Source organism: Salmo salar, chromosome ssa02, assembly GCF_905237065.1.
Source record: "Salmo salar chromosome ssa02, Ssal_v3.1, whole genome shotgun sequence".
Classification (NCBI taxonomy): domain Eukaryota; kingdom Metazoa; phylum Chordata; class Actinopteri; order Salmoniformes; family Salmonidae; genus Salmo; species Salmo salar.
The window spans coordinates 94417149-94437148 of NC_059443.1; the positions used below are offsets into that span (position 1 = coordinate 94417149).

The 20000-nt window shown below is 44.6% G+C and overlaps 2 protein-coding genes across 2 annotated transcripts in view; one reads left to right on the plus strand and one right to left on the minus strand.

The window, feature by feature from the left end:
* LOC106596553 (sodium/glucose cotransporter 5) overlaps positions 1–20000 on the plus strand; it is a 124039-nt gene that overhangs the window by 14642 nt on the left and 89397 nt on the right. Inside the window, 3 exon segments of the mRNA XM_045712524.1 lie at positions 3873–4013; positions 8294–8369; positions 8372–8428. Coding sequence (XP_045568480.1) covers positions 3873–4013; positions 8294–8369; positions 8372–8428 — 274 coding nt within the window.
* Positions 5105–20000, minus strand: part of LOC106592199 (protein FAM83G) — a 21712-nt gene continuing 6816 nt past the window's right edge. The window contains exons 3-6 of the mRNA XM_045712521.1: positions 17150–17274; positions 15663–16161; positions 14256–15287; positions 5105–7561 (exon numbers count right to left, since the gene is read on the minus strand). Coding sequence (XP_045568477.1) covers positions 7196–7561; positions 14256–15287; positions 15663–16161; positions 17150–17274 — 2022 coding nt within the window. The 3' untranslated portion in view covers positions 5105–7195. The remainder of the gene's footprint in view (positions 7562–14255; positions 15288–15662; positions 16162–17149; positions 17275–20000) is intronic.

A 20000-nucleotide genomic window follows, 5' to 3' on the forward strand; every position in this document is an offset into this window, starting at 1 on the left:
GTATTATAATAGTAGTAGTACTATAGCAGTAGTAACAGCAGTAGTTAATGTAATTGTCATTGTTCCTTCAGATCATCCCCAACAGTAGTAATAGTATTATAATAGCAGTAGTACTATATCAGTAGTAATGTTATTATCAGAATTATAATAGTAGTAGTACTATAGCAGTAGTAATAGTATTATAACAGTAGTAATGTTAATGTAATTGTCATTGTTCCTTCAGATCATCCCCAACAGTAGTAATAGTATTATAATAGCAGTAGTACTATATCAGTAGTAATGTTATTATCAGTATTATAATAGTAGTAGTACTATAGCAGTAGTAATAGTATTATAACAGTAGTAATGTTAATGTAATTGTCATTGTTCCTTCAGATCATCCCCAACAGTGGTACTGTTATTATCAGTATTATAATAGTAGTAGTACTATAACAGTAGTAATGTTATTATCAGTATTATAATAGTAGTAGTACTATAGCAGTAGTAATAGTATTATAATAGTAGTAGTACTATAGCAGTAGTAACAGTAGTAGTTAATGTAATTGTCATTGTTCCTTCAGATCATCCCCAACAGTAGTAATGTTATCAGTATTATAATAGCAGTAGTACTATAGCAGTAGTAACAGTATTATAATAGTAGTAGTACTATAGCAGTAGTAATAGTATTATAATAGCAGTAGTAGTTAATGTAATTGTCATTGTTCCTTCAGATCATCCCCAACAGTAGTAATGTTATTATCAGTATTATAATAGTGGTAGTACTATATCAGTAGTAACAGTAGTAATGTTATTATCAGTATTATAATAGTAGTAGTACTATAGCAGTAGTAATAGTATTATAATAGTAGTAGTTAATGTAATTGTCATTGTTCCTTCAGATCATCCCCAACAGTAGTAATAGTATTATAATAGTAGTAGTACTATATCAGTAGTAACAGTAGTAATGTTATTATCAGTATTATAATAGTAGTAGTAGTACTATATCAGTAGTAATAGTATTATAATAGTAGTAGTTAATGTAATTGTCATTGTTCCTTCAGATCATCCCCAACAGTAGTCATGTTATTATCAGTATTATAATAGAAGTAGTACTATATCAGTAGTAACAGTAGTAATGTTATTATCAGTATTATAATAGTAGTAGTACTATATCAGTAGTAATAGTATTATAATAGTAGTAGTACTATAGCAGTAGTAATAGTATTATAATAGTAGTAGTAGTACTATATCAGTAGTAACAGTAGTAATGTTAATGTAATTGTCATTGTTCCTTCAGATCATCCCCAACAGTAGTAATGTTATTATCAGTATTATAATAGTAGTAGTACTATATCAGTAGTAATAGTATTATAATAGTAGTAGTACTATAGCAGTAGTAATACTATTATAATAGTAGTAGTACTATATCAGTAGTAACAGTAGTAATGTTAATGTAATTGTCATTGTTCCTTCAGATCATCCACAACAGTAGTAATGTTATTATCAGTATTATAATAGTAGTAGTACTATATCAGTAGTAACAGTAGTAATGTTGATGTAATTCTCATTGTTCCTTCAGATCATCCCCAACAGTAGTAATAGTATTATAATAGTAGTAGTACTATAGCAGTAGTAACAGTATTATAATAGTAGTAGTACTATATCAGTAGTAATAGTATTATAATAGTAGTAGTACTATAGCAGTAGTAATAGTTTTATAATAGTAGTAGTTAATGTAATTGTCATTGTTCCTTCAGATCATCCCCAACAGTAGTAATGTTATCAGTATTATAATAGCAGTAGTACTATAGCAGTAGTAACAGTATTATAATAGTAGTAGTACTATAGCAGTAGTAATAGTATTATAATAGTAGTAGTAGTTAATGTAATTATCATTGTTCCTTCAGATCATCCCCAACAGTAGTAATTGTTATTATCAGTATTATAATAGTGGTAGTACTATATCAGTAGTAACAGTAGTAATGTTATTATCAGTATTATAATAGTAGTAGTACTATAGCAGTAGTAATAGTATTATAATAGTAGTAGTTAATGTAATTGTCATTGTTCCTTCAGATCATCCCCAACAGTAGTAATAGTATTATAATAGTAGTAGTACTATATCAGTAGTAACAGTAGTAATGTTATTATCAGTATTATAATAGTAGTAGTAGTACTATATCAGTAGTAATAGTATTATAATAGTAGTAGTTAATGTAATTGTCATTGTTCCTTCAGATCATCCCCAACAGTAGTAATGTTATTATCAGTATTATAATAGAAGTAGTACTATATCAGTAGTAACAGTAGTAATGTTATTATCAGTATTATAATAGTAGTAGTACTATAGCAGTAGTAATAGTACTATAACAGTAGTAATGTTAATGTAATTGTCATTGTTCCTTCAGATCATCCCCAACAGTAGTAATGTTATTATCAGTATTAATAGTATTATAACAGTAGTAATAGTATTATAATAGTAGTAGTTAATGTAATTGTCATTGTTCCTTCAGATCATCCCCAACAGTAGTAATAGTATTATAATAGTAGTAGTACTATAGCAGTAGTAATAGTATTATAATAGTAGTAGTACTATATCAGTAGTAACAGTAGTAGTTAATGTAATCCTCATTGTTCCTTCAGATCATCCCCAACAGTAGTAATGTTATTATCAGTATATAATAGTAGTAGTACTATATCAGTAGTAACAGTAGTAATGTTATTATCAGTTATATAATAGTAGTAGTACTATAGCAGTAGTAATAGTATTATAACAGTAGTAATGTTAATGTAATTGTCATTGTTCCTTCAGATCATCCCCAACAGTAGTAATGTTATTATCAGTATTATAATAGTAGTAGTACTATAGTAGTAGTACTATAGCAGTAGTAATATTATTATAATAGTAGTAGTACTATATCAGTAGTAACAGTAGTAACAGTAGTAGTTAATGTAATCCTCATTGTTCCTTCAGATCATCCCCAGTATTATAGTAGTAGTAGTACTATATCAGTAGTGATAGTATTATAATAGTAGTAGTTAATGTAATTCTCATTGTTCCTTTCAGATCATCCCCAACAGTAGTAATGTTATTATCAGTATTATAATAATGTTAATGTAATATATCAGTAGTAATAGTATTAATGTAATTATCATTGTTCTTTCAGATCATCCCCAACAGTAGTACTGTTATCAGTATTATATTAATGTTAATGTAATATATCAGTAGTAATAGTATTAATGTAATCCTCAATGTTCCTTCAGATCATCCCCAACAGTAGTAATGTTATTATCAGTATTATAATAATGTTAATGTAATGTATCAGTAGTAATAGTATTAATGTAATCCTCATTGTTCCTTCAGATCATCCCCAACAGTACTAATGTTGATGTAATCCTCATTGTTCCTTCAGATCATCAGTAGTAATAATAATGTTAATGTAATATATCAGTAGTAATAGTATTAATGTAATCCTCATTCTTCCTTCAGATCATCAGTATTATAATGTTAATTTAATATATCAGTAGTAATAGTATTAATGTAATCCTCATTGTTCCTTCAGATCATCCCCAACAGTAGTAATGTTATTATCAGTATTATAATAATGTTAATTTAATATATCAGTAGTAATAGTATTAATGTAATTCTCATTGTTCCTTCAGATCATCCCCAACAGTAGTAATGGTATTATCAGTATTATAATAATGTTAATGTAATATATCAGTATTATAATAATGTTAATGTAATATATCAGTAGTAATAGTATTAATGTAATCCTCATTGTTCATTCAGATCATCCCCAACAGTAGTAATGTTATTATCAGTATTATAATAATGTTAATGTAATATATCAGTAGTAATAGTATTAATCTAATCCTCATTGTTCCTTCAGATCATCCCCAACAGTAGCTGCCACCTGCCCAGAGAAGACGCCATGCACCTGTTCAGACACCCAGTTTCTGGGGATCTGCCCTGGCCTGGCATGACCCTGGGCCTCACTATACTGGTTACCTGGTACTGGTGTACTGACCAGGTAGATATAACCTCTAACCCTGGGACTGACTATACTGGCCACCTGGTACTGGTGTAGTGACCAGGTAGATATAACCTCTAACCCTGGGACTGACTATACTGGTTACCTGGTACTGGTGTACTGACCAGGTAGATATAACCTTTGACCTTGGCATGACCCTGGGACTGACTGCAGTTTGAAAGTTTTCAGACCCCTTGACTTTTTCTACACGTTGTTTCGTTACAGCCTTATTCTAAAATGGATTAAAATAAATTGTTTTCCTCATCAATCTACACACAATACCCCATAATGGCAAAGCGAAAACAGGTTTTTAGAAACGTTATCAAATTTAAAAACAACAGAAATACCTTAATTACATAAGTATTCAGACCCTTCGCTATGAGACTCGAAATTGAGCTCAGGTGCATCCTGTTTCCATTGATCATCCTTGAGATGTTTCTACAACTTGGAGTCCACCTGTGGTAAATTCAATTGATTGGACATGATTTGGAAAGGCACACACCTGTCTATATAAGGTCCCACAGTTGACAGAGCAGAAACCAAGACATGAGGTCTAAAGAATTGTCCGTAGAGCTCCGAGACAGGATTGTGATGATGCACAGATGTGGGGAAGGGTACCTAAACATTTCTGCAGCATTGAAGGTCCACAAGAACACAGTGGCCTCCATCATTCTTAAATGGAATACAGGTGTGTCTTGAGGCTGTAATCGCTGCTAAAGCTGCTTCAGCAAAGTACTGAGTAAAGGGTCTGAATACTTATGTAAATGTGATGATTGCAACAAAAATTCTAAACCTGTTTTTGCTTTGTCATTTTGGTGTATTGTGTGTAGATGAGGGGTGCGAAAAAAAACGATTTAATCCATTTTAGAATAAGTCTGTAACGTAACAAAATGTGGATAAAGTCAAGGACTCTGAATACTTTCTGAACGCAGTGTACTGGCTACAAGCTACTGGTAGACTGACCAGGTGAAGGACTCTGAATACTTTCTGAACGCAGTGTACTGGCTACAAGCTACTGGTAGACTGACCAGGTGACCTCTAAACCCCATGACCTTTCACTCCTAACAGTAAAAGTATACCAACCAACAACGTTTAGTCAAGTTCACTTTATTAACAACAACAACATTCTCCTAACGTTTTAACAACGTTCATGTCCAACATTTGGAGAATCTGCCATCGTTTCATAAACGTTACTCCCCCCAATTCTGTCAAACATTCAAAAAAGTACCGGGCAAATGTCTTGTCAAAACATTCAATTCATGTTACAGTAGATAAACATCCAGACAAGGTTAGTTAAAGGTAGAGTCAGCGATGCACCAAGTAAACAGCAGGACGACTTCTGCGAAAACTAAGAATATGAAGCGAGAAGCTAAACTTATCCTCTGTTTTTTGGTGGTCCATCACGTTGTAGTAGAGTGAATCTGTTTTTGGGGTCCATCACGTTGTAGTAGAGTGAATCTGTTTTTGGTGGTCCATCACGTTAGAGTGAATCTGTTTTGGTGGTCCATCACGTTGTAGTAGAGTGAATCTGTTTTTGGGGTCCATCACGTTGTAGTAGAGTGAATCTGTTTTGGTGGTCCATCACGTTGTAGTAGAGTGAATCTGTTTTGGGGTCCATCACGTTGTAGTAGAGTGAATCTGTTTTGGTGGTCCATCACGTTGTAGTAGAGTGAATCTGTTTTGGGGTCCATCACGTTGTAGTAGAGTGAATCTGTTTTTGGTGGTCCATCACGTTGTCGTAGAGTGAATCTGTTTTGGTGGTCCATCACGTTGTAGTAGAGTGAATCTGTTTTGGGGTCCATCACGTTGTAGTAGAGTGAATCTGTTTTGGTGGTCCATCACGTTGTAGTAGAGTGAATCTGTTTTATGGTCCATCACGTTGTAGTAGAGTGAATCTGTTTTGGTGGTCCATCACGTTGTAGTAGAGTGAATCTGTTTTGGTGGTCCATCACGTTGTAGTAGAGTGAATCTGTTTTTGGTGGTCCATCACGTTGTAGTAGAGTGAATCTGTTTTATGGTCCATCACGTTGTAGTAGAGTGAATCTGTTTTGGTGGTCCATCACGTTGTAGTAGAGTGAATCTGTTTTTGGTGGTCCATCACGTTGTAGTAGAGTGAATCTGTTTTATGGTCCATCACGTTGTAGCAGAGTGAATCTTGGTAACCCTGAGTTACTGCATCGTCTTGGTATCATGTTCATCTACAATATTCTCTGTTCATCCAGTCTCATTTTCAACATTCAGATAACGTCCAGTCAAGTTATTAATCTGGTCAGAGCAATCAATCAGACGCACGATCTGGTCAGAGCAACCAATCAGACGCACGATCTGGTCAGAGCAACCAATCAGACGCACGATCTGGTCAGAGCAACCAATCAGACGCACGATCTGGTCAGAGCAACCAATCAGACGCACGATCTGGTCAGAGCAACCAATCAGACGCACGATCTGGTCAGAGCAACCAATCAGACGCACGATCTGGTCAGAGCAACCAATCAGACGCACGATCTGGTCAGAGCAACCAATCAGACGCACGATCTGGTCAGAGCAACCAATCAGACGCACGATCTGGTCAGAGCAACCAATCAGACGCACGATCTGGTCAGAGCAACCAATCAGACGCACGATCTGGTCAGAGCAACCAATCAGACGCACGATCTGGTCAGAGCAACCAATCAGACGCACGATCTGGTCAGAGCAACCAATCAGACGCACGATCTGGTCAGAGCAACCAATCAGACGCACGATCTGGTCAGAGCAACCAATCAGACGCACGATCTGGTCAGAGCAACCAATCAGACGCACAATCTGGTCAGAGCAACCAATCAGACGCACGATCTGGTCAGAGCAACCAATCAGACGCACGATCTGGTCAGAGCAACCAATCAGACACACGATCTGGTCAGAGCAACCAATCAGACGCACGATCTGGTCAGAGCAACCAATCAGACGCACGATCTGGTCAGAGCAACCAATCAGACGCACGATCTGGTCAGAGCAACCAATCAGACGCACGATCTGGTCAGAGCAACCAATCAGACGCACGATCTGGTCAGAGCAACCAATCAGACGCACGATCTGGTCAGAGCAACCAATCAGACAAACATAAAAAAACAACAACATCCAGTTACATTGTCTGTCTAACTTCCTGCTAGCCGTCCCATTGGTCCATACATTAGCCAATCCTAGCCGACCTCCTTGTTGTCAAGCGACGCTTTCGTCTGTGAGGCTATATACTGCCCCCTCAGTAGTTGATTGGTCAGTTTGGAGAAGGACACGCCTATAGCTCCTGCCGGATTGGATGCACGACGTGGGGAGGCGTGGCCAGGGGGAAATCCCGCCCCTTTGTAGGCAGGGCTGTGTCGTCGTGGCGACCGGCTGGAGCGAGTATCGGAGGGCTGCAGTGATTGGCCCTGCAAGTAGCGATGTCCTCCGATCACAGGGCACGATGCTAGTGGCGAGCGGTGAGCACTTCCTGGTTTGGCAATGAGGACTTTAGACCTGCCCCTCTGGCGCCCATCACGACCTGGCGACCTGGAGCTCTGAAACAACTAGAGAGAGAGAGGGAGGGAGAGAGGGGGAGGGAGAGAGAGAGAGAGGGAGAGAGAGGGAGGGAGAGAGAGAGAGAGAGAGAGAGGGAGAGAGAGGGAGGGAGAGGGAGAGAGAGAGAGAGAGAGGTAGGGGGAGAGAGGGAGAGAGGGAGAGAGAGAGAGAGAGAGAGAGGGAGAGAGAGAGAGAGACGGTTAGATCTACACATTGCCCTGACCCATACTGCCTGACTAAAGTTAGATCTACATACTGCCCTGACCCATACTGCCTGACTACAGTTAGATCTTCATACTGCCCTGACCCATACTGCCCTGACCCATACCGCCTGACTACAGTTAGATCTACACACTGCCCTGACCCATACTGCCTGACTACAGTTAGATCTACACACTGCCCTGACCCATGCTGCCTGACTACAGTTAGATCTACTTACTGCCCTGACCCATACTGCCTGACTACAGTTAGATCTACATACTGCCCTGACCCATACTGCCTGAATACAGTTAGATCTACACACTAACACACTGCCCTGACCCATACTGCCTGACTACAGTTAGATCTACATACTAACACACTGCCCTGACCCATACTGCCCTGACTACAGTTAGATCTACATACTGCCCTGACCCATACTGCCTGACTACAGTTAGATATATCCCTTGACTCATACATTTGTGTGTGTGTGTGTGTGTGTGTGTGTGTGTGTGTGTGTGTGTGTGTGTGTGTGTGTCCAGCTGATCATGCAGAGGTCCCTGTCAGCTAAGAACCTGTCTCATGCTAAAGGAGCTTCTATCCTGGCGTCCTACCTCAAGGGTTACCCTTCATATTCATCATCCTACCAGGCATGATCAGCAGAGCTCTGTACCCAGGTAACACCCAGGTAACACCCACCTGTACCCAGGTAACACCCAGCCTGTACCCAGGTAACACCCAGCCTGTACCCAGGTAACACCCACCTGTACCCAGGTAACACCCAGCCTGTACCCAGGTCACACCCACCTGTACCCAGGTAACACCCAGCCTGTACCCAGGTAACACCCAGGTAACACCCAGCCTGTACCCAGGTAACACCCAGCCTGTACCCAGGTAACACCCACCTGTACCCAGGTAACACCAGCCTGTACCCAGGTAACACCCAGGTAACACCCAGCCTGTACCCAGGTAACACCCAGCCTGTACCCAGGTAACACCCAGCCTGTACCCAGGTAACACCCAGCCCACTGAGCCTGTACCCAGGTAACACCCACCTGTACCCAGGTAACACCCAGCCTGTACCCAGGTAACACCCAGGTAACACCCACCTGTACCCAGGTAACACCCAGGGAACACCCACCTGTACCCAGGTAACACCCACCTGTACCCAGGTAACACCCAGCCTGTACCCAGGTAACACCCAGGTAACACACTGGATCCACACTGATCCACTGTGATCCACTGTGATCCACACTGATACCCTGTGATCCACAGTGATCCACACAGTGATCCACACTGATACCCTGTGATCCACAGTGATCCACACAGTGATCCACACTGATACCCTGTGATCCACAGTGATCCACACTGATACCCTGTGTTCCACACTGTAATCCACACTGATACACTGGGATCCACACTGATACACTGGGATCCACACTGATACACTGGGATCCACTGTGATCCACACTGATACCCTGTGATCCACAGTGATCCACACAGTGATCCACACTGATACCCTGTGATCCACAGTGATCCACACTGATACCCTGTGATCCACACTGATCCACACTGTAATACACTGGGATCCACACTGATACACTGGGATCCACTGTGATCCACACTGGGATCCACTGTGATCCACACTGATACCCTGTGGTCCACACTGATACACTGGGGTCCACACTGATACACTGGGGTCCACACTGATACCCTGGGGTCCACACTGATACCCTGGGGTCCACACTGATACCCTGGGGTCCACATTGATACCCTGGGATCCACACTGATACCCTGGGATCCACACTGATACCCAGGGATCCACACTGATACCCAGGGATCCACACTGATACACTGTGATCCACACTGATACACTGTGATCCACACTGATACCCTGTGATCCACACTGTGATCCACACTGTGATCCACACTGTGATCCACACTGTGATCCACACTGTGATCCACACTGTGATCCACTGGGATCTACACTGATCCACTGGGATCCACACTGATCCACTGGGATCCACTGGGATCCACACTGATCCACACTGATCCACACTGATACATTCTGATCCACACTGATACATTGTGATCCACACTGATACCCTGTGATCCACACTGATACCCTGGGATCCACACTGATACCCTGGGATCCACACTGATCCACACTGATCCACACTGATACCCTGTGATCCACACCGATACACTGGGATCCACACTGTGATCCACACTGATCCACACAGATACACTGTGATCCACTGGCTGAGATAGCCTATAGGCCAATGCAGCAGTAGACCTAGAACTTCCACCATCAACTAGTAAAATACAGTAGACCTAGAACTTCCCTAGTAAAATACAGTAGACCTAGAACTTTCTTAGTAAAATACAGTAGACCTAGAACTTCCCTAGTAAAATACAGTAGGCCTAGAACTTCCATCATCAACTAGTAAAATACAGTAGGCCTAGAACTTCCCTAGTAAAATACAGTAGACCTAGAACTTCCATCATCAACTAGTAAAATACAGTAGGCCTAGAACTTCCATTATCAACTAGTAAAATACAGTAGACCTAGAACTTCCATCATCAACTAGTAAAATACAGTAGGCCTAGAACTTCCCTAGTAAAATACAGTAGGCCTAGAACTTCCATCATCAACTAGTAAAATACAGTAGACCTAGAACTTCCATCATCAACTAATAAAATACAGTAGACCTAGAACTTCCCTAGTAAAATACAGTAGGCCTAGAACTTCCATCATCAACTAGTAAAATACAGTAGGCCTAGAACTTCCATCATCAACTAGTAAAATACAGTAGGCCTAGAACTTCCCTAGTAAAATACAGTAGACCTAGAACTTCCATCATCAACTAGTAAAATATAGTAGGCCTAGAACTTCCATCATCAACTAGTAAAATACAGTAGGCCTGGATCTTCCCTAGTAAAATACAGTAGGCCTAGAACTTCCATCATCAACTAGTAAAATACAGTAGGCCTAGAACTTCCATCATCAACTAGTAAAATACAGTAGGCCTGGAACTTCCCTAGTAAAATACAGTAGGCCTAGAACTTCCCTAGTAAAATACAGTAGGCCTAGAACTTCCATCATCAACTAGTAAAATACAGTAGACCTAGAACTTCCATCGTCAACTAGTAAAATACAGTAGGCCTAGAACTTCCCTAGTAAAATACAGTAGGCCTAGAACTTCCCTAGTAAAATACAGTAGGCCTAGAACTTCCATCATCAACTAGTAAAATACAGTAGGCCTAGAACTTCCCTAGTAAAATACAGTAGGCCTAGAACTTCCATCATCAACTAGTAAAACACAGTAGACCTAGAACTTCCATCGTCAACTAGTAAAATACAGTAGGCCTAGAACTTCCCTAGTAAAATACAGTAGGCCTAGAACTTCCCTAGTAAAATACAGTAGACCTAGAACTTCCCTAGTAAAATACAGTAGACCTAGAACTTCCCTAGTAAAATACAGTAGACCTAGAACTTCCCTAGTAAAATACAGTAGACCTAGAACTTCCCTAGTAAAATACAGTAGGCCTAGAACTTCCATCATCAACTAGTAAAATACAGTAGACCTAGAACTTCCCTAGTAAAATACAGTAGACCTAGAACTTCCCTAGTAAAATACAGTAGGCCTAGAACTTCCCTAGTAAAATACAGTAGGCCTAGAACTTCCCTAGTAAAATACAGTAGACCTAGAACTTCCCTAGTAAAATACAGTAGGCCTAGAACTTCCATCATCAACTAGTAAAATACAGTAGGCCTAGAACTTCCCTAGTAAAATACAGTAGGCCTAGAACTTCCCTAGTAAAATACAGTAGGCCTAGAACTTCCCTAGTAAAATACAGTAGGCCTAGAACTTCCCTAGTAAAATACAGTAGACCTAGAACTTCCCTAGTCAAATACAGTAGACCTAGAACTTCCCTAGTCAAATACAGTAGACCTAGAACTTCCCTAGTAAAATACAGTAGGCCTAGAACTTCCCTAGTAAAATACAGTAGACCTAGAACTTCCCTAGTCAAATACAGTAGACCTAGAACTTCCCTAGTAAAATACAGTAGGCCTAGAACTTCCATCATCAACACTGTTGCTAGTGAAGTGTAACATTGTATCAACTCATCACTTGGACTGGACCAATACTGTTGCTAGTGAATTGCTCAGGACAGCGAAACAGGGAAACAGTGCTCCTCTGTCTTAGTATGTGTAGACCCATGTATCTTTATTACATTTATTTAACCTTTATTTAACTGGGCAAATCAGTTAAGAACAAATTCTTATTTACAATGACGGCTTACACCGGCCAAACCTGGGCCAATTGTGCGCCGCCCTATGGGACTCCCAATCATGGCCTACACCGGCCAAACCCGGACGACGCCAGGCCAATCACGGCCTACACCGGCCAAACCCGGCCTACTCCGGGCCAATCACGGCCTACACCGGCCAAACCCGGACGACGCCAGGCCAATCACGGCCTACACCGGCCAAACCCGGCCTACGCTGGGCCAATCACGGCCTACACCGGCCAAACCCGGCCTACGCCGGGCCAATCACGGCCTACACCGGCCAAACCCGGCCTACGCTGGGCCAATCACGGCCTATACCGGCCAATCGTGATACAGTCTGGTTATTTGGAGGTTTTTCAATGACTTCCTTTAAAAACTTTCAGTGAATGTTTCAATAAGCCTTTTATTAACACGGCTAGCTTGACTGTTCTGAACTGCCAGCACAGATTGAACTCATGGATATTTATCTGCTTTGGCATTAAATCAAAAAAACAGTTTATTTTCTAATTGTGACACGGCGTCAGTGAGATTTGAACCTATGATCTTGTGTTTTCTATCCCTGGAATTATTCCACTTGGCCCCCAGGATGGAGCTAACATGCCATGTTTGTTAAATGCAAACAAAGCTGTTCATTTGGGTCTATTCAAACACACCTCATTTCAAAGGAAACGAGCTCTATGGAACATCAGGTGTGGCCAATTAGTGGGCTTGGCAACACACCTGAACACACTTAACAAGACAGAGGACAGAGAGAGTTTTGTTGACGCTGAGAACAGGAATGTACACGTTTTGAAATAACATTCAAAGAACCTTACTTGAACTTTAATGTTTTCTTGAGGTTTTTAGGGAAAGTTTTCTGAACGTTCTGGGAACATGACTAAATAGGACCATGAGAACCTGCAGAAAAAGTTATACTGAAGGACTGAAATGACCACCGAAGAACGTTGTTTCTGAACTTTCTGGGAACATGACTAAATAGGACCATGAGAAAACCTGCAGAAAACGTTATACTGAAGGACTGAAATTCCCACAGTAGAATGTTGTTTCTGAACATTCTCTGAATGTTCTGGGAACATGACTAAATAGGACCATGAGAACCTGCAGAAAACGTTATACTGAAGGACTGAAATTCCCACAGTAGAATGTTGTTTGTTAGTGTTCTCTGAACTATTCCCAATGTCCAATCAGTTGGAGAACATTCTTAATACACATTAGATGCTAGCTGGGCTCTCTTCCTCCCTCTCTCTCCTCTTCCTCCCTCTCTCTCTCTCTCCTCTTCCTCCCTCTCCTCTTCCTCCCCCTCCCTCTCTCCTCTTCCTCCCTCTCCTCTTCCTCCCTTTCTCCCTTTCACACACAGCTATTGTTATCTCCTCTTCCTCTCTCTCTCTCTCTCCCTCTCTCCTCTTCCTCCCTCTCTCTCCTCCCTCCCTTTCTCCCTTTCACACACAGCTATAATATTGTTCTCTCTCTCCGCTGCTCATTAAAGTAATTAGTAACACCTCATGCTGAGGTCCCGGGACTTTCCCACCAAGCTCCTTCCTGTTTCCCGAGAAAAGTAATGACGGGTCCAGTGGACCAATAATATACCATTTCAACGCAACAATACAAAATGTGTGAATGGCTACATGAACTGGACATATCATCTCTCTGGCTGCATCATCTCTCTGGCTGCATCAACAGGACATATCAACTCTCTGGCTGCATCAACAGGACATATCATCTCTCTGGCTGCGTGAACAGGACATATCAACTCTCTGGCTGCATCAACAGGACATATCAACTCTCTGGCTGCATCAACAGGACATATCAACTCTCTGGCTGCATCAACAGGACATATCATCTCTGTGGCTGCGTCAACAGGACATATCAACTCTCTGGCTGCGTCAACAGGACATATCAACTCTCTGGCTGCATCAACAGGACATATCAACTCTCTGGCTGCGTCAACAGGACATATCAACTCTCTGGCTGCGTCAACAGGACATATCATCTCTCTGGCTGCTGTCCTAACCCTAACCTTTTGACCCCTAGGTCTAATCTGGTCTCCTAGTGAGGGTTATTAACCTTTTGACCCCTAGGTCTAATCTGGTCTCCTAGTGAGGGTTATTAACCTGTTGACCCCTAGGTCTAATCTGGTCTCCTAGTGAGGGTTATTAACCTGTTGACCCCTAGGTCTAATCTGGTCTCCCACGGTGTGGGGCGTCTCACCTGTCCGATGTGTCTGTGTGGCCGTGGGCGTGTCTGTTGACCCCTTCGGTCCTGTGATTGGCTCATTAGAACTCTCCCGTCGTTTGATTGGCTGTCAGGCCGAAGGTCCAGCATGCTCTGGGAGAACCTCGCCATCACATTGACCCCGTTTCCGTGACGATGACCCTCGTCAACCCGGCCCAACTCTGCCGTTACCCCATTGGCCACCGGCGAGGATTCTGCGGGGTCTGATTCGTTGCACTCGTAGTATAAGTCGTCAGACGACGTGTTATTGGCTGTCTGGTCACACAGCGCCGTGGCGCTGCCATTATCGTCATGACTACTGCTGCCCCGCCTCCCCTCTAGCCCCTCCTCCAGCCACTCCTCCTCCTCTAGCCACTCCTCCTCCTCTAGCCACTCCTCCTCCTCATCTCTCTGTCCAGGGCGGGACTTGGTATCCATCAGTGTTTCTGATTGGCTGATGGAGGCAGGCGGTGTCCCTGATTGGCTTTCGGTCCTGGGGACCAGGCTGACCTGTGGTTGGCCAGACTGGTGTGACTGGGCAGGGCCAATGAGGAGCTGCAGGGTGCGAGGTTTAGGGACTGGCAGGGCGGAGGGGTTTGAACCGGGCTTCTGTGTATCAGGGTTCTGAGTACCAGGGTTCTGTGTATCAGGGTTCCGAGTATCAGGGTTCCGAGTATCAGGGTTCCGAGTATCAGGGTTCCGAGTATCAGGGTTCCGTATATCAGGGTTCTGAGTATCAGGGTTCTGAGTATCAGGGTTCTGTGTATCGGGCGTATCAGGGTTCTGAGTATCAGGGTTCTGAGTATCAGGGTTCTGAGTACCAGGGTTCTGTGTACCAGGGTTCTGTGTACCAGGGTTCTGCGTACCAGGGTTCTGCGTATTAGGGTGCTGAGTATCAGGTGCATGTTTGTCGTGCTGTGTAGTCCGTAGAGTAGCAGTCTCAGGTAGGGGTTTCTCAGGCACACTGAAGGGAGAGCTGAATCTGATGGCCTGGCTGGTCTCAAACTGTTGACTTCTCTGGAGGTGGACCTGTTAAGAGTCAGATACATGTGTTAGAGAAAGGGTTAGGGAAAGGAGAAAGGGTTAGGGTGAGGAGAAAGAGTTAGGGTGAGGAGAAAGGGTTAGGGTGAGGAGAAAGGGTGAGGGTGAGGAGAAAGGGTGAGGGTGAGGAGAAAGGGCTAGGGTTAGGAGAAAGGGTGAGGAGAAAGGGTTAGGGTGAGGAGAAAGGGTTAGGGTGAGGAAAAAGGGTGAGGAGATAGGGTTAGGGTGAGGAGAAAGGGTGAGGAGAAAGGGTGAGGGGAAAGGGTTAGGGTGAAGAGAAAGGGCGAGGAGGAAGGGTGAGGAGGAGGAGCAGAAAGGGGGAGGAGGAGGAGCAGAAAGGGGGAGGAGAAAAGGGGAACAAACCTGTTGGGGGCGGGACGCGTCTCTCACGTTGATGAAGCCAATCACGTCGCGGGGAGGGTCTGGCTCCGGCCAGGTGGGCAGGTATTGGATCAGGTACGCCTTCTCCAGATTGGCTAGTCCCGGGTGGAGGGGCGGGGCCTCGACTGGCTCTCTGGCAGGCTTTAGAACCCGTCCCAGTGGATTTTGGGTAGTGGAGTTCTTGTTGCCGGAGTCGTTAGCGGAGCTAGCCGGGCTAGCATTGTTAGCTTTAGCCTGTGACGTAACCAGGGCGTATTTAGGATTGATGAGTTTCCTAGCAACGGCCGCGGAGACGGGCGCCGGGGTGACGACGACGGGGGTGAGGTCAGGGATAGGCTCCTCCTCCAGCGGGATCTTGGCGAGGGACACGCCCCTAGAGGTCATGTAGAGGTCACGGAACTGTTTGTCGAACGTCTCGACTGCCTGACCGCTCAGAACGGTGATCAGGTTCCGGTCCAGACGAGACGCCGACCACGTGAAGCTGAGGGGAGAGAGAGAGAGAACATACAGGGGGTCAAAGGTCACGGGGGGTACCTGTATGACCCCAGTTATAACATACAGGGGTCAAAGGTCACATGTCCCTGTATGACCCCAGTTATAACTCTGTCTCTGTCTACCAGCATGTATCTCTGACAGAGGGGTCAGAGAGGTCAGAGAGGTCAGAGAGGTCAAGGAGGGTGAGAGAGATCAGAGAGGTCAGGGAGGGAGGGGGGTACCTGTATGACCCCAGTTATAACTGTCTCTGTCTACCAGCATGTATCTCTGACTGAGAGAGGTCAGAGGGGTCAGAGGTCAGGGGGGGTACCTGTATGACCCGGTCACGGCTCTGTCTCTGTCTACCAGCATGTATCTCTGACTGAGAGGGGTCAGAGAGGTCAGGGGGGGGTACCTGTATGACCCGGTCACGGCTCTGTCTCCGTCCACCAGCATGTATCTCTGACTGAGAGAGGTCAGAGGTCAGGGGGGTACCTGTATGACCCGGTCACGGCTCTGTCTCCGTCCACCAGCATGTATCTCTGACTGAGAGAGGTCAGAGGTCAGGGGGGGTACCTGTATGACCCGGTCACGGCTCTGTCTCCGTCTACCAGCATGTATCTCTGACTGAGAGGGGTCAGAGAGGTCAGGGGGGGGTACCTGTATGACCCGGTCACGGCTCTGTCTCCGTCCACCAGCATGTATCTCTGACTGAGAGAGGTCAGAGGTCAGGGGGGGTACCTGTATGACCCGGTCACGGCTCTGTCTCCGTCCACCAGCATGTATCTCTGACTGAGAGAGGTCAGAGGTCAGGGGGGGTACCTGTATGACCCGGTCACGGCTCTGTCTCCGTCCACCAGCATGTATCTCTGACTGAGAGAGGTCAGAGGTCAGGGGGGGTACCTGTATGACCCGGTCACGGCTCTGTCTCCGTCCACCAGCATGTATCTCTGACTGAGAGAGGTCAGGGAGGTCAGAGAGATCAGGGAGGGTACCTGTATGACCCGGTCACGGCTCTGTCTCCGTCCACCAGCATGTATCTCTGACTGAGGGAACCTCGGACCTTCTGGGCCGATCGAGTGTAGAACTCTACTCCTTCACTGTGGCGCACGCGCAGGTTCTGAAGGGACAGAGAACGAACACACACATTAATATATACACACACACACACACACACACACACACACACACACACACACACACATTAATATATACACACACACATTAATATATAAACACACACACACACACACACACACACACATTAATATATACACACATTAATATACACACACACACACATTAATATACACATGATATATTGTTATAACCCGTTACAGAACACAGTTAACTGTGTATCTGCAGAGTTCCAGTTAAAACCAGATAATTACAAATTATTACATGAAATTGGGGAGAAAACGGGGTAAAAGTAACAAAAATAATTACTGTACATATACAATGTTTTCTTTTAATACAACAACAAATAATCTAAAAATAAAATAAACCTGCAGTATTCTGAAACCTAAGTCTGGTGTGTGTGTTAGTGTGTGTGTGTGTGTTAGTGTGTGTGTGTGTGTTAGTGTGTGTGTGTGTGTTAGTGTGTGTGTGTTAGTGTGTGTTAGTGTGTGTGTGTTAGTGTGTGTGTGTGTGTGTGTGTGTGTGTGGTTAGTCTCTCTAATAAGGGTGTGTCGTTGGGCGGAGCAATGCTGTACCAAAGGAAAATGTCCCCAGTGCAGTAAAACTAGAGATGGAGGGATGGGGGAGGGAGGGAGAAGAGAACAGCGGAGAGAGAAGGGGGAGAGAGAGAAGGGGGAGAGAGAGAAGGGGGAGGGAGAGAAGGGGGAGGGAGGGAGAAGAGAAGGGGGAGAGAGAGAAGGGGGAGGGAGGGAGAAGAGAACAGCGGAGAGAGAGAAGGGGGAGGGAGAGAGAAGAGAACAGCAGAGAGAGAGAAGGGGGGAGGGAGGGAGAAGAGAACAGCAGAGAGAGAGAAGGGGGGAGGGAGGGAGAAGAGAACAGCAGAGAGAGAGAAGGGGGAGGGAGGGAGAAGAGAAGGGGGAGAGAGAGAAGGGGGAGGGAGGGAGAAGAGGGAGGGAGAAGAGAACAGCGGCGAGAGAGAGGGGGGGAGGGAGGGAGAAGAGAGAGAAGGGGGGAGGGAGGGAGAAGAGAGAGAAGGGGGAGGGAGGGAGAAGAGAACAGCAGAGAGAGAAGGGGGGAGGGAGGGAGAAGAGAGAGAAGGGGGAGGGAGGGAGAAGAGAACAGCAGAGAGAGAGAGGGGGAGGGAGGGAGAAGAGAACAGCGGAGAGAGAAGGGGGAGAGAGAGAAGGGGGAGAGAGAGAAGGGGGAGGGAGAGAAGGGGGAGGGAGGGAGAAGAGAAGGGGGAGAGAGAGAAGGGGGAGGGAGGGAGAAGAGAACAGCGGAGAGAGAGAAGGGGGAGGGAGAGAGAAGAGAACAGCAGAGAGAGAGAAGGGGGAGGGAGGGAGAAGAGAACAGCAGAGAGAGAGAAGGGGGGAGGGAGGGAGAAGAGAACAGCAGAGAGAGAGAAGGGGGAGGGAGGGAGAAGAGAAGGGGGAGAGAGAGAAGGGGGAGGGAGGGAGAAGAGGGAGGGAGAAGAGAACAGCGGAGAGAGAGAGGGGGAGGGAGGGAGAAGAGAGAGAAGGGGGGAGGGAGGGAGAAGAGAGAGAAGGGGGAGGGAGGGAGAAGAGAACAGCAGAGAGAGAAGGGGGGAGGGAGGGAGAAGAGAGAGAAGGGGGAGGGAGGGAGAAGAGAACAGCAGAGAGAGAGAGGGGGAGGGAGGGAGAAGAGAGAGAAGGGGGAGGGAGGGAGAAGAGAGAGAAGGGGGGAGGGAGGGAGAAGAGAGAGAAGGGGGAGGGAGGGAGAAGAGAACAGCAGTATATGGGGTATTGTGGTGATGTCATTACGGGGTATTGTGATGTCATTACGGGGTATTGTGGTGTCATTACGGGGTATTGTGGTGTCATTACGGGGTATTGTGATGTCATTACGGGGTATTGTGGTGATGTCATTACGGGGTATTGTGGTGATGTCATTACGGGGTATTGTGGTGATGTCATTACGGGGTATTGTGGTGATGTCATTACGGGGTATTGTGGTGATGTCATTACGGGGTATTGTGGTGTCATTACGGGGTATTGTGGTGTCATTACGGGGTATTGTGATGTCATTACGGGGTATTGTGATGTCATTACGGGGTATTGTGGTGATGTCATTACGGGGTATTGTGGTGATGTCATTACGGGGTATTGTGGTGATGTCATTACGGGGTATTGTGATGTCATTACGGGGTATTGTGGTGATGTCATTACGGGGTATTGTGATGTCATTACGGGGTATTGTGGTGATGTCATTACGGGGTATTGTGGGTAGAATAAGGCTGTAACGTAAAGCAGAATGTGTTAAAAGTCAAGGGGTCTGAATACTTTCCCAATAAACTGTCTTTAGAGTGGAGTCTGAGGTTGATTTAATTGTGTGTGTGTGTGTGTGTGTGTGTGTGTGTGTGTGTGTGTGTGTGTGTGTGTGTAATTGTCTGCAGCAGCAGTATGGAATGTGCTGAATGTTCTTCTGGAAGCTTCTGAAACTAAAACACTTAACAGAACCAGTTCCTCTGAATTTGTACATTTTAGTCTCTTATCCAGAGACAGAGACAGACAGACAGACAGACACAGACAGACAGACAGACAGACAGACAGACAGACAGACAGACAGACAGAGACAGACACCAGGTCCAGGGTCAGACAGACAGACAGACAGACAGACAGACAGACAGACAGACAGACAGACAGACAGACAGAGACAGACACCAGGTCCAGGGTCAGACAGACAGACAGA